The sequence below is a fragment of the Mustela nigripes genome, unplaced genomic scaffold (assembly GCF_022355385.1).
Source record: "Mustela nigripes isolate SB6536 unplaced genomic scaffold, MUSNIG.SB6536 HiC_scaffold_20, whole genome shotgun sequence".
NCBI lineage: Eukaryota > Metazoa > Chordata > Mammalia > Carnivora > Mustelidae > Mustela > Mustela nigripes.
In genome coordinates, this window is record NW_026739436.1 from 399,555 (window position 1) to 414,140 (window position 14,586).

Genomic DNA, 14,586 nt, shown 5'->3' on the forward strand with positions numbered 1-14,586 from the left:
CTTTATTTTTAGAAGTTCTAAATGAGAAAAACCTCATTATGTCCGTTTATGATAAGCAGTTAAATAAACCCTACGTGGTTAAAAGTTATATCAAGAGTACTGCTCAGGATACAAGAATATATACATATAATACAGATATATAAACAAACTGTATGAGCTTGCAGAAAATTATGTTAAGTAAAAAAAGTTCCCAAGTGATCCTGACGTTCTCTCAGGACGTCCTCCTTAGTTATGTCTGCTTATCCTATTGCTATATGGCTATATGTTATATGATTCCATTTATTTAACAACCTCAAAATGACAAAATGTAGAAACAGACACCAAGCTAGCAGTTGTCAAGGGTTACAGGTAAAGTGGGGCTAAGACAGAATTGGTGTGGCCATAAGAGGACTAATGAAGAATCCACATGGTGATGGATATAGAACTTAAAGTATGAATATTAATATCTTTTTTTTTTATTTGACAGAGAGAAATCACAAGTAGATGGAGAGGCAGGCAGAGAGAGAGAGAGGGAAGCAGGCTCCCTGCTGAGCAGAAAGCCCGATGCGGAACTCGATCTCAGGACCCTGAGATCATGACCTGAGCCGAAGGCAGTGGCTTAACCCACTGAGCCACCCAGGCGCCCCTGAATATTAATATCTTGATTAATATTGTACTTCTGCAACATGTTTTCAGAAGAAAACTCTAAAGAACATATGCAATTCTCTGAATTATTAAATAAAGTTCATGTGAACATTCAAAATAAAAACTTAATTCATAAAATAAAAATAAAATAGTGTTCCTTAAGGCCAATTAATACAACATAGGGGTAGTTTCATGTATTCTTTCCTTTGTCTTCAGTAGTTACTAGAACATAAGGAACATAAGGAGCTGCTAGTTGCTTAAATATCCAGAAACCTGAGAAAAAAAAAAATAGCTTGTAATGGAGACATAAAATTTAACATGATAAATACAAAAAAATGAAATAAAAATGAGACTTCTGGAAAGACAACTTAAGTGCTTGCTTCTAAAGTGTTTTAGCTCAGCAAAATTCCTTCTGAAATGACAAAAGGAATACAAAAACTACCAATGATTTTGGGAAATGATTATAATCATGGATATTACAGGAACAAAACAGATAAAGGTGACAACTACACAATCAAAGAGGATTAAAACACAACAACCAGGGCGCCTGGGTGGCTCAGTGGGTTAAGCCGCTGCCTTCGGCTCAGGTCATGATCTCAGGGTCCTGGGATCGAGGCCCACATCGGGCTCTCTGCTCAGTGGGGAGCCTGCTTCCTCCTCTCTCTCTGCCTGCCTCTCTGCCTGCTTGTGATCTCTCTCTGTCAAATAAATAAATAAAAATATTAAAAAAAAAAAAAAAACACAACAACCAATCATACAGTTAAGATCATACTTCATTCCTCATTTCAAGTCCTAATAAAACCATGAGAAATTAATTTGTAGTCAATATGGGCAAGGGCTGTTCTGATATACAAAATACTCAGGAATGAATTTAAAAAAGGAACACAGAGTACCACTGTAGCTACAGCTGGTTAAGTATCTGACTCTTCATGTCACCTCAGGTCATGATCCAGCGATGTGGGACTGAACCTGACGCTGAGTGTGGTACTTGCTTAAGATTCTCTCTCTCCTCCTACACCTCTCCCCCACACATTCTTTTCTCTCTCTCTCTTAAATAAAAAAAAAAAAAAAAAAAAAAAAAAGAGGAATAGGAAAAATAAGCATGTAAAAGATAAGAATGACCTCTCACTAGAAAGGAGAGAAGTAGTTCAAAAACAGGTAAAAAGAGGGGCACCTGGGTGGCTCAGTGGGTTAAAGCTCCTGCTTTCAGCTCAGGTCATCATCCCAGGGTCCTGGGATTGAGCCCCCCACTGGGATCTCTGCTCATGGGGAGCCTGCTTCTCCCTCTCTCTCTGCCTGCCTCTCTGCCTACTTGTGATCTGTCTGTCAAATCAATAAATAAATCTTAAAACAAAACAAAACAAACAGGTAAAAAAAAAATCACCAAGAATATGAAAACCAGTAACACAGTAAGAGAATCTCAAACCATGAGGAATTGTGATAAATTAACAATTTTTTAAAAAAGATTTTATTAATTAACTTTACCCACTGAGCCACTCAGGTGCCCGATAAATTAACAATTCTGACAAAAAATGTCAAGGACTGGAAATTAGTAGTCTAGTAGATGAACACTTATAAAGGACTCAAATATTTATAGATATTTGATATTTATTATCTGAGCAATATGATAAGCAAACATAACTAAGGACAAATATTTAGAGAAAGTCAGGATCACTTAGTTACAAGCTACAATGAACTGTTAAATGACCTAGGCTTTAAATGCTTTTAGTGAGGCATTTTTTTCCAAAGACCTTTCCAGTCAAGATAAATTATATCATAAAACATCTCAAAATATAATGCTTTTAACTGAGTAACAGACATTCAGTAAACAATAAGGCAAAGGGCTACGCTTCGATTATAGAATTTTTATTATGATTATAGTTAAAGAATCTTGCCAATATTAGAAACAGAGGAAAAATTGATACCACTCCATCTTTCTGTCACAATGACTTTATGACTTTTTTTTTTTTTTTTTTGACAGAGAGACATCACAAGTAGGCAGAGAGAGAGAGAGAGTGAGAGAGAGAGAGGAGGAAACAGGTTCCCTGCTGAGCAGAGAGCCCGATGCGGGACTTGATCCCAGGACCCCAAAATCATGACCTGAGCTGAAGGCAGCGGCTTAACCCACTGAGCCACCCAGGTGCCCCTGTCACAAGACTATTAAATATACGTCACCATTTCAAAAGTTATCAAACTAAATTTTACAGGGGTGCCTGGGTGGCTCAGTGGATTAAGCCTCTGCCTTTGGCTCGTCATGATCCTTGATCCTGGGATTGAGCCCCACATTGGGCTCCTTGCTTGGCGGGGAGCCTGTTTCTCCCTCTCTCTCTGCCTGCCTCTCTGCCTACTTGTGATCTCTGGCAAATAAATAAATAAATAAATAAATAAAATCTTTAAAACAAACAAAACAAAACACTAACTTTTACATTACCCACAATAACTTCCCAATATTGATTTCAGTATTTACTGAGATCAGTAGTTGCCTGCTCTACCAAATGACCTACCCAGGCACCTGCTACAGATTTTTGAACATGTATCCTGATAAACATATGATGAATTTTTTCAGGTACACAATCAGAAATCCAACAGGTCTATCACAGAACACGAATCATACATTTTGACAGATAATGTCAAATGTTTTCCTCAATAATTGTACCAAATGAAGTTACCAAGAGCAATACAAATTACTTTCAACAAGAATTCCTGTGATTCTAATGCTTAAGGTTACTAAAATAATCATTTATAACAATGGCATATGACTTTATCTTCCTAATCTACATATTCTCTAACAAACTTTGCCAACTACAAGGACTTAATATAAAAAAGTACCCAAATAGATTAATGCAGATAGGATGTCAGAGACTCTGAATACTCTTTCTGAATCTCACTTTTATATTTTATGTATGTTACGCCAGAGAACTACTGCAGTTTAGAGTATTGTTTTAGCTCTATATAGTAAGTAACACTCTCCTGCATTTCCAAATGCAAAAGTATGCAAAAATAAAAGTCACCAGAAGAAATTAAACAAACTGAAATAACCTGAGTGAAAAATGCGATTATTCTGTGATGGAAAACGGTAACTATAATAAAAACTAATGTTAAATTCTGACTAGAATAAGCAACTATCATTTCTTCATGAAAGATTCTTTGGTGAAATCTGATAGTAAGTATATATTAGGTAAACATAATTAATTAGTAATTAATTAATTCTGTTTAAGAAAAGATGGTACTACTTTACTATTTGAATTATTACCTTAAAGCAATCAAAAAGATGATCAAGTTGCTCAGGAGAAAAATCCCAAGCCAACTTTGCCAGCAGGTCATGTACATTCTTCACAATGGCTTCATGTTTCCCTGCCTGTTGAAAAACAATATGAAATATACCAAAGTAAACAAAAAGAACCAAGCTGTACTTAAGTTTAAATAAAGAAATGAACTTAGTAAGTAGAACTACTTTGTTCACTTCTATTAATAAATATTTCCACCTGTTTCACTTGAGGTTATAGACTAATTGTTAATATTTTAAAATGCTTTAGAGCTCCCACTTATATCACTTTATACTCAATTTCTTCATATAAATGGTAATGTGTTTTCAGAATTCAAATGAAAATTACAGATATTTCTAAATAAAATGAAGAGAAAATAAGGCAAAATAGTGGATTATCTCAAAACTGAATACTTAAGTACTCAATGATGGGAAGACTAAATATATATTTAGTTTTTCTTTGAAAAAGGTGGGCTGGGGGGCTCTGGGTGACTTAGTTGTTTAATAGTCAGCTTGGGTAATGATCCCAGAGTGCTGGGATCTAACCCTGCATCAGGCTCCCTGCTCAGCAGAAATCCTACTTTTCCTCTCCTATTCCCTTCTCCTTGGTCCCCCTCTTGCTATGGCTCTCTCTGTCAAACAAATAAAAAAAATCTTAAAAAAAAAAAAAAAAAAAGGATGGGCTGGGCAAGACTTTGTAATCCTCCCAACTTGTTCATGAAAAAAAAAAATTCTTCTAACATTTGTTTCTTTATGACTTGCAAGAAAAAAAATCAAATTTAATTATTCTTGTATGTCTACATATAATATATGTAACTATTGTATAATTTATGATTTATACCTGCAAAGAGAGTCAAGATCAGGGTAACTTGTTTTTTTATTTAAAAATACTCAAAACAATTCTGTGTATATCAAGAGTTAAACTTTAAAAAAAGTCAAATAGTACAAATTCATATGCCAATACCTACTAGCTACTACAAAATATTAATTTTTAGTATTTTTCTTATAAAATAGCTATAATTAAATTTCTTACCTGTGCTGCCCAGATGTTATCAAGATCCTGTAATGTAAGAGCCTTTTCTTTAATCACAAAACGAAGAATCTTCTCTAGCTTTTCCACATACTGAGGCTGATGGAGACTATCTCGCAAGACTATGGATAAGATACTGTTCTGTTGTATCCATTCCTAAGTACAAAAATTTGTTTAAGCGGAAGCTAAGATTTGGTTGGGCAAAATTACAATTACAAGATAAATAAGCACAGAAATGTAAATGCACAACATGGTACTGATATTCAACACTGCTGTATGATGTACAGTGTATTCTTTTTTTAGAAGATTTTATTTATTTGAGAGAGAGTGTGTGTTCAAGCATACGAGACCCGATACAGATTCTGGGAATCTGGAATTAGGACTTGAGCTGAAGGCATATGCTTAATTGAATGAACCCAAGAACCTGGGGGTACCCAGGAACCTCCAGAGAGTATTATTCTAACAGTTTTCACAACGGATAAAAATATTTTTCTTTAAAAAAAAAAAAAAAAGAAATCTATACAGGATGACAGATGTTAAATTTACTCTGGTAATTATCTGACAACACAGGTTTGAACTGTGTTGAGTCCATGTATGCACACTTATTTCTCCTTAGGATTTATTCAATTAACATTTTTCATGATTACTTTAGTGTAAGAATATATATTATGTAATACATATAAAAAATATTTGCTAACTTTTGCCATAAATAAAGTTTTTAGTAGTTAAGCTTTTGGTGTATCAAGTTGTATGAGGATTTTCAATTATGCAGGGCATTGTAGCAGAGCCCAGTAGGCTCAGATCGCTTAGTGTTTGACTTCTGCTCAAGTCACAGTCTCCAGGTCCTGGGATGGAGCTCACTTCACACTACTGGCTCAGCAGGGAGTCTGCTTTTTCCCCTTTCTCTCTCCCTGCTTATGCTCTCTGTCTCAAAAAAAAAAGAAAAAAAAAAAAAAAAAAAAAAAAAAAAAAAAAAAAGTCAACTGTATATGTAAATTAAGTCATTATCTGTATGTTTAAATTTATATAGTTACATATGTCAATTACATCTCAAAAAGCTGAAAAAATACAAGTAAAAAATTAAAATATAGTTCAGATTTCTGAATAACGTTACTGGATTAAAACATGTTCACATGTTTTACATTTGAACATGTTTCACATGTTCACATTTACAAATTATAACACTCTAGTGTAATATGTTTATGTATTCCTTTTTTTAAAAAATTTTATTTATTTATTTGACAGATGGAAATCACAAGTAGGCAGAGAAGCAGGCAGAGAGAAAGGAGGAAGCAGGCCTCCTGTGGAGCAGAGAGCCCAATGCGGGGCTCGATTCCTGGGATGATGACCTGAGCTGAATGCAGAGGCTTTAACCCACTGAGCCACCCAGGCGCCCTGTTTATGTATTCTTTTAATGCAAAACTATACAACAGTTCACAGAATCCAATTTTGCACACGAAGTGCTCCCAGAAGTACTAAACTTAAAAATTATATCCCATAAAAAAATTATACTCCATATCATGTGCTTATTGTTGTTACCACAACATAAGTAAAGATAATTGTGCTTATTGTTTTTTTCTAAATGAAAAAATATTACAATAAAGAACTGTAAAGAATTTAATTTTTCGGGCGCCTGGGTAGCTCAGCTGTGCAGCACCTGCCTTTGCCTCAGGTTATGATTCCAGAGTCATGGGATTCAGTCTCATATCAGGCTCCCTGCTGAGCGGAAAGCCTGCTTCTCCCTCTCCCACACCCATTGCTTGTGGTCCCTCTCTCGGTCAAATAAAAAAATAAAATCTTAAAAAAATTTTTTTCAGTTATTCACATACAGAAATTATCCCATAAAAATGCACCTCAGCATATTCCTCATACTATCTGTGAGAATAATCAGTGTTATATTTCCAGTCGGTCTTATACATTCTTTAGGGGAAAAAAGTCAATAGAAATGCCACAGCAATGATATACTGCTACAAAAGTTTGCCAACACTTTCATTTTCTGTACCTTTCCAGGGCTGGTAATAGTTCACAGACAAGGGGACATTTTAAGTAGTTAAATGCTTGCTGTTTCACAAAGTAGGTAAATGCCATACTTAAAACCTGACTCCTAACAGCGAATCAGAACCTGGGGTCAAGGATACATACTATTTCTCAATAACCAAGAAGCCTCCAACATCTTAGATATTTTGATCATTTTCACTGATTAAAAATAATTTTTTTTTAAACCAGGCTGTATGCCATTGTGAGCCTTGAACTCATACCCTGAGATTGAAAGTCACATGCTCTACTGACTGAGCTAGCCAGGTCCCCAATCATTTTCACTATTATACTTAGGACTTGCTTAAGATGGAGATCATTCTTCACACATTTATACCCAGTACTGGAGTACAATATATACTCAAAATATATTACCAAGCAAGTACCTTATAAGGCTACAGGACAGTACTCATTTCAACACTTAAACATATAAGTATCTATTTTAACTCTTCCGTTTCAATGCCAAAATGATAAACATAAATGATTCAAAAATTAACTTTTACAGATGCCTGGATGGCTCAGTTGGTTAAGCATCTGCCTTCAGGTCAGGTCATGATCCGAGGGTCCTGGGATCAAGTTCCACATCAGGCTCCTTGCTCAGGAGGGAGCCTGCTTCTCCTTTGTCTACCACTCCCCTTGCATATGCTCTCTCTCTGACAAATAAATAAATCAAACCTTAAAAAAAATTAAATTTTAGAAAGAACGACAGAATGTTAAATCAGAGATTTTATTCTTTTAATTGTAAAGTCTCACTTCAGAACTTGACACCAAACTGAATTTCCATAACGCCAATTCATTCACTAACTTCCAGATCTACCCATTTAATCTACTGCATTTCAGGCAACCCAACAAACTCTAATTGCATCATTAATACCTATATTCAATAATGGTAAACTTACCAAAGTAATAGGATAGGTTAATAGTGATAGGTTAACTTATTAACAAATCATTTTTTATTACCATTATAAAAAGTTTTAGGATTTAATAGTCATGAATCCATGTCTCAATTTCAGAATTACTTTCTGTCATTTCTAACACTGACTGGTGCTAATCTTACTCATAAGAGAAAAATCAAAGGGACTTACTGCCATTCGTTCAGCTGTCAGCCACTCTTCCTCCTCAGGATTACCATGCCGATGAGTATAATATGATACACTAGATATCACTTTGTTAATTTCATTCAATGCATTCATCTTTCCATTAAAAGAAGAAATCTGCAACAATCTACAAGAGAAATTCTGATTAAGCATCATTTTAAAAAGTCAAGCAAATAATTATTTAAAGAGGGAAGTATCTTACCTAAGTATCATTTTCAATCTGAAAATTTCTAAATTTTTTACAGTTTCTTCTTGTCCCGGAATTCTGGAAGCCAAATTCTTCAGAGATTTAATAATCATTGAAAGGGCATCATTTTTTGTTTCATTCTTTGCTTCCTTTTTCAGTTCTTCATCAGTTAAATTTTCTAAGAACTGTGGAACTATTTCTATAACTGGAAGAAAGTATTTTTTCACTGTATGTTGAGTGAGAAACTCATAGCATTGTCCAAACGGTCTGAAATAAGGAAAGCACAAAATTTCTGCTAATATCTATATTCTTGTAACATGTATTTTTAGTTTTAGTACTTAGAAAATGTCATATTACTATTAAAATAAAAAAGACTAGAAAACTAACTTTTAATGATTTTCAATGCAATACAGTAAGTAGAATAAATACTGACTTTAAAAATATAACTTACTTAATAAGGGCTGCAATTATTTGAACACTCAGTGCTGATCCATTAACAAAACGATCATGCAAAATCTGGAACCCATTCAATGTGCCAAATTTATTGATCAGATCCACTAGCCAACCCTGCAACACAGTCAATGCCAAGAGTTAATTCTTTCCTATAATAAAAATTTTCTAAGTTACCTCTGGAATATATGTTTGAATAAGTTAGAAATAGGAAGCTCAATAAGATAACTGCATTAAATTATCTTTATAAAGAATAGATAAAAAAAGAATAGATAATATTTGTGTTATATAGTCATTCATATATTTATGGAGACTTAAAATTTTTCCTGTTATGATTTGATCTCTGTATCCCTTCAATCAGAAGCAGCACAGGATCCAATGACAGAGTAGCCCCTAGGAGCACGGCTATTATTTATTCATGTCCCATATATTTAAACAAAAATTAAGCAAAGATTGTATAGCCAGCTAAAAACATTTTTATATGTAAGAATGTAAAAAAAAAAAGGTATGTACATATAAAAATCTATTGTAATGATACAAATGCACAAGAAAGATCATTAAGGGGCACTGGGGTGGCTCAATCAGTTAAGCAGTTCCCTACAGATTGGGTCATGATCTCTGGGTCTTTGGATGGAGTTCCAAATCAGTCTCCCTGCTCAGTGGGGAGCCTGCTTCTTCTTCTATGACTCCTCCCTACTGCTTGTGCTCTCTCTTGCTCTCCTCAAGGAAATTAAAAACAAAACAAAACAAAACACAAAAACCTCATTAAATCTAAAAAGCTGAGTTTTAGTAGAAAACAAACAAAACCCCAAATAGGAAAGAGGCATTTCTACCCCCAGAGGCAGAAATAAGTTCTACATTTAAAAACAGGCAAAAAAATTATCCAGGGGTGCCTGGGAAATGCAAAGTCTAACTCTTGACCTCAGCTCAGATCTTGATCTTGGGCTGTGATTTCGAGCCCGTTGTTGGGCTCCATGCTGGGAGTAGAGCCACTTAAAACAAACAAAACAAGAAAACAAAACAAAAAATTATTTAAGACACATGGAAAACGCTAAATAATAGAAAACTGTTTTAAGAATACATCTGTGTACACTAATGCTAAATTTGATACAGGAACCTAAAATAAAATTTAAAATCTCCAGTAAATCAATTACTTAATTTCTGAATAAATTCAGTATACTACAGAGTGCCTGAGTGACTCAGTCAGTGATGCATCTACCTTTGGCACAGGTCACGATCCCAGAGTGTTGGGATTGAGTCCTGCATCTGGCTCCCTGGTCAGTGGAGAGTCTGCTTCTCCCTCTCCCTCTGATGCTTCCCCTGCTTGTGTTCTCTCTCAAATACATAAAATATCAAAAAAAATAAAAATAAATTCAGTATACTCTATTCCCACCTTTGTATTTGGTTTAGAAGGTTAAATTGAGGTGTGGCATCAATTAGTTGTAAGATTAGAAAGCTTCAAAGTCATACTGTTATGAAATAACTTTATTTCCAGGATTTCTGGAAAACAGTCCACAATTTATAGCAACCAAACACTGAATCAAAAACAATCACATTCAGAAGTTAGGCAATTTCATCGTGTTTTTACTCATCCATGCCTACTTTTCCAGAGCAGCAAAGTTTAGGATCCTCAAGTCCCTTACAGAAACTGAAGAGAGCAAACAGAACTAACTCTGCAACTAATAACCTAATTGTGAGCAGCCTAACAGATTGGTCTGTGTCACTATTTTGGATGCCAGAAAAATCAAAAGTGGCTTGGAACTGAGACTAGGGGAATTCCATTGCAATGAGCAGGCACAGTTCATGCAAATGTCTATCAAGTCTCCTAAAGCAAATTACTGATTGAGAAATACAATAGCATTCCTTGGGGTGCCTGGTGGCTCGGCTGTTGAGGATCTGCCTTCGGCTCAGGTTATGATCCCAAAGTCATGGGACTGAGCCCAGTGCTGGGCTCCCTGCTCAGGAGGAAATCTGCTTCTCCCTCTTCCTGGTGCTCCCACTAATTGTGCTCTCCCACTCCATCAAATGGAAAACAGAAACAAAAACAAACAAAACAAAAAAACCCTAAAACACAGAGTGAACAGATATATTCCTATGGGAATGAAAACATGTCAGTACAAAAAAAAAAAATCGACTGAATCAAGTCAGTAAGGAAGGAAATAATATACAAAAGAACTATAAGATATATGGAAAAAAAAAGAACAAAATGGCACAAAAATACATCCTTCCTTATCAGTATAACACTGAACATAAGAAGATTAAACTTTTTAATCACATATATACAGATAAACAGAATGGATAAAAAACCAGGATCCAGGGGGCGTCTGGGTGACTTAAGTCAGTTAAGAGTCTACTCTTGATTTTGGCTCAGGTCACGAGCCCTGTACTGGGCTCCCTGCTCAGTGGGGAGTCTGCCGGAGATTCTTTATGCCCCTCTGGCCCTCCCTCTACTTGCACCTCTCTAAAAAAAAAAAAAAAGAAGAAGAAACCAGGATCCAATGACTAAAAGAGTCTATTTACTTATTTATTTATTTATTTATTTATTTAAGGATTTTACTTATTGGGGTGCCTTAGTGGCTGAATTAGTTAGGCGTCTGACTTCAACTCAGGTTATGGTATTAGGTTGCTGGGATCATACCCAGCACCAGGCTCGCTTCCCAGTGAGGAGTCTGCTTCTCCCTTCCTCTGGCTGCCACTTGCCTCACTCATGCTCTGTTAAGTGCTCTCTCAAATAAATAACATCCTTTTTTAAATTCTTTTTTAAGTTTCATTCGAGAGACAGAGAGCATGTGCCAAGAGAACAAAAACAGGGGGAGTGACATAGGGAGAGGGAGCAGCAGCCCCCCCGTGGGACAGGGAACCCGACTCATACACCGGGTAGGCTCTGTGATCATGACCAGAGCCCAAGGCAGCTGCTTAACCAAATGAGCCACCCAGTCGTCCCTGATAGAGTCACTTTAGTTCTAAGGATATGTATAGCTTAAAAAAAAAAGATGGAAAAATATATTTCATGCAGACAGTAACCAAAACAGAAATGGAATGGCTATCAAAAAAATGGACTGTTAAGTCAAAAACTGTGGTAAGAGACAAGACATGGAATGACAGGTCAATTCACCAAGAAGATGTAACAAGCTTAAGAGTCACCTTCAGAGTTTTTAAATATATGAAGCAACTACTGACAAATTGGACAAACAGTTCTAGAATACTACTTGGAGACAATACTGCATTTCAAATAACAGAACTAAAGAGAAGAAAATAAGCAAATATTTTTGTCTTACAAAACATTACAGAACAATCAACCTTTCAGACATACAGAACACTATACCCAAAAAGGGCAGAATACATATTCTTTCTAAGTGCACATGAACTACTCTGCAGAAGAAAGTCTTAAAAAGAGAAAAATTAGGGGTGCCTGGGTGGCTCAGAGGGTTAAAGCCTCTGCCTTCGGCTCAGGTCATGATCTCAGAGTCCTGGGATCGATCCCTGCATGGGGCTCTCTGCTAGGCAGGGAGCCTGCTTCCTCCTCTTTCTCTGCCTGCTTGTCATCTCTGTCTGTCAAATAAATAAATAAAATCTTAAGAAAAAAAAAAAAGTAAAATTAGGTGTGCCTGGGTGGCTAAGTTGGTTAACTGGCTGCCTTTGGGTCAGGTGATGATCCTGGGGTCCAGGGATTCAGCCCCATGTCCATCCAGCTCCCTGCTTATTGGGGAGTCTGGTTGTCCTTCTCCCTTTGATTCTTTGCCCCTCCCCTGCTCATGCACTGACCTCTTTCTCTCAAGCAAATAAGCAAAATTTAAAAAAAAAAAGAAGTACATCACAGAAAGCATCTTTTCAGATTACAATAGAATTAGAAATCAGTAACAGAAGAAAATCTGGAAAGTCCATAAATATGAAGAAATAAAACAACATATTCATAACCAATTGATCAAAGGAAGAATCTGTACCACAAGGAAAATTTATAGTTTTAAATGTTAAAACAAAAACAAAAACAGACTTCAAGTCAACAATGTTAACATTTCACTAAAAGAAACTAGAAAAAGAATATCTAACTAAATCCAAAACTAGCACAAGGAAACATCAGACTAGAGATAAAAAAAAAATACAGAATACAAAAACAGAAAGAGGAAAAAGAAAAAAAATCAACAAAACCAAAAGTTCTTTCCTGAAGAAAACAAAAACAAAAAAACAACAATTAGAAAAAATCTCACCAAAATCAGAAATGAGAGAACTTTATTATAGCATTCAAAAAATAAAAAAATTAAAAAGTCCTATAAGTAATTGTATTCAAAGTATTATGAATTAGTGCCAACAAATTGGATAAATAAGGTGGACAAATTTCTAGAGCACACAACTTCTACCACAACTGAGCAAGAAGAACAGAATCTAAACAGGCTTAAAATTTAATGAGACTGAATCACCAATTAAAAACTTTCCAACAAAGAAAAATGAGGGACCAAATGGCTTCATTAGAAAACTGCAACAAGCACTTAAAAAGAAGAGTTAACACCAATCTCAAGTTTTTCCAAAAGAGTGAAGGAAGGAACATATCCAAACTCAATTTAAGAGATGAGGACTACTCTGATACCAGAGCCACACAATGTTGTGGCAGAATAATACAGAATGAACACTGATATAAAACCCCTCAATAAGGTATTAGCAACATGAACAAATGGGGCGTTTCTTCCTGGGATAAAAAGATGTCCTGATACACAAAATCAATCAATGTAACACACACGACATTACTAGAATCAAAGAAAGAAAAAACCAAAAAACCACATCATCTCAATTCATGCTGAAAAAGGGCCAGGCAAAACTCAACAACCTAAAATGCTAAAAATGAACAAACTAAGAACAAAAGAAAATTGCTTCAAATTAACAAAGGCCACATATGAAAAACCGGTATCAATCTCAATGATGAAATACTGAAACCTTTCCAAGATTAGGAATAAAGTAAGGATGCTTAGCTTAACCAAACCTAAACAGCTGCAGGTACTAAAGGTACCAAAGGCTAGCCATGGAACTTCGGCATGACACAGAAATGAATGGCATCCAAATTGGTAATAAAATAGTCAAATTATACATGTATGTACACATTTCACATAACTTTACAGGGATTCTGTGCTGTTATTTTTTGAATTCTATTTATGTATGTGTACACTGACACACACTAAAGCTATGTTCTGCTTTCTGCTTCTACTGCTGGTAACTTTTGCAATGTGTTCAAAAATGAATCAAAATGAATATAATCAGTCTTTGAGACATTAAAAACTCACTATGGACACCTGGAAAGCTCAGATGCTTAAGTGTCTGCCTTTGGCTCAGGTCATAGTCTGAGGGTCCTGGGATAAAGTCCCACATCAGACTCCCAGGTTGGCGGGAAGCCTGCTTCTCCCTCACTCTACTCCCCCTGCTTGATCTTTTTCACTCTCTCTCAAATAAATAAAATCGTAAAAAAAAAATGCCTATCAAGCTACAAATGATGACACATACGTTGAAAAAAACAAAAACAAAAACCTCATTAAAATGACATGTAAAACAATAGGACACTAAAATGAACACATACAAAACAGGGAGCTTTCTTTATATCCTGGTCTGCTAATTCAGTGCTTTTGGCTAATTTCTTAGCTGTACTGATACATCATTAGCTTTTTAAAATTTTCTACTGAACTTCCTTGAAATTAATAACAATTTGGGCAGCCTGTATCTTCTCTGGGCAAAATGAATATAGACTGAAAGATTACCTACATGACCTAAAACTCAGATACTAATCAACACTAAGATTTCCTCTTAAGAAATCAAAGTATTTTTAAGAAATAATCTAATGAGGGGCACGTAGGCGGCTCAGTCAGTTAAGCATCTGCCTTAGGCTCAGATCATGATCTCTAGGTCCTGCAATCAT

General features: G+C 35.5%; 1 protein-coding gene across 4 annotated transcripts in view; it reads right to left on the reverse strand.

Moving 5' to 3' along the window:
* The window catches only part of LOC132008035 (probable ubiquitin carboxyl-terminal hydrolase FAF-X), a 161,853-nt gene that overhangs the window by 100,360 nt on the left and 46,907 nt on the right, over positions 1 to 14,586 (reverse strand). For all 4 annotated transcript variants that reach the window (XM_059386433.1, XM_059386429.1, XM_059386430.1 and 1 more), the window contains 5 exons: positions 8,689 to 8,804; positions 8,253 to 8,504; positions 8,039 to 8,177; positions 4,923 to 5,075; positions 3,878 to 3,982 (listed from right to left, as the gene is read on the reverse strand). In XM_059386433.1, the coding sequence (XP_059242416.1) occupies positions 3,878 to 3,982; positions 4,923 to 5,075; positions 8,039 to 8,177; positions 8,253 to 8,504; positions 8,689 to 8,804 (765 nt within the window). The remainder of the gene's footprint in view (positions 1 to 3,877; positions 3,983 to 4,922; positions 5,076 to 8,038; positions 8,178 to 8,252; positions 8,505 to 8,688; positions 8,805 to 14,586) is intronic.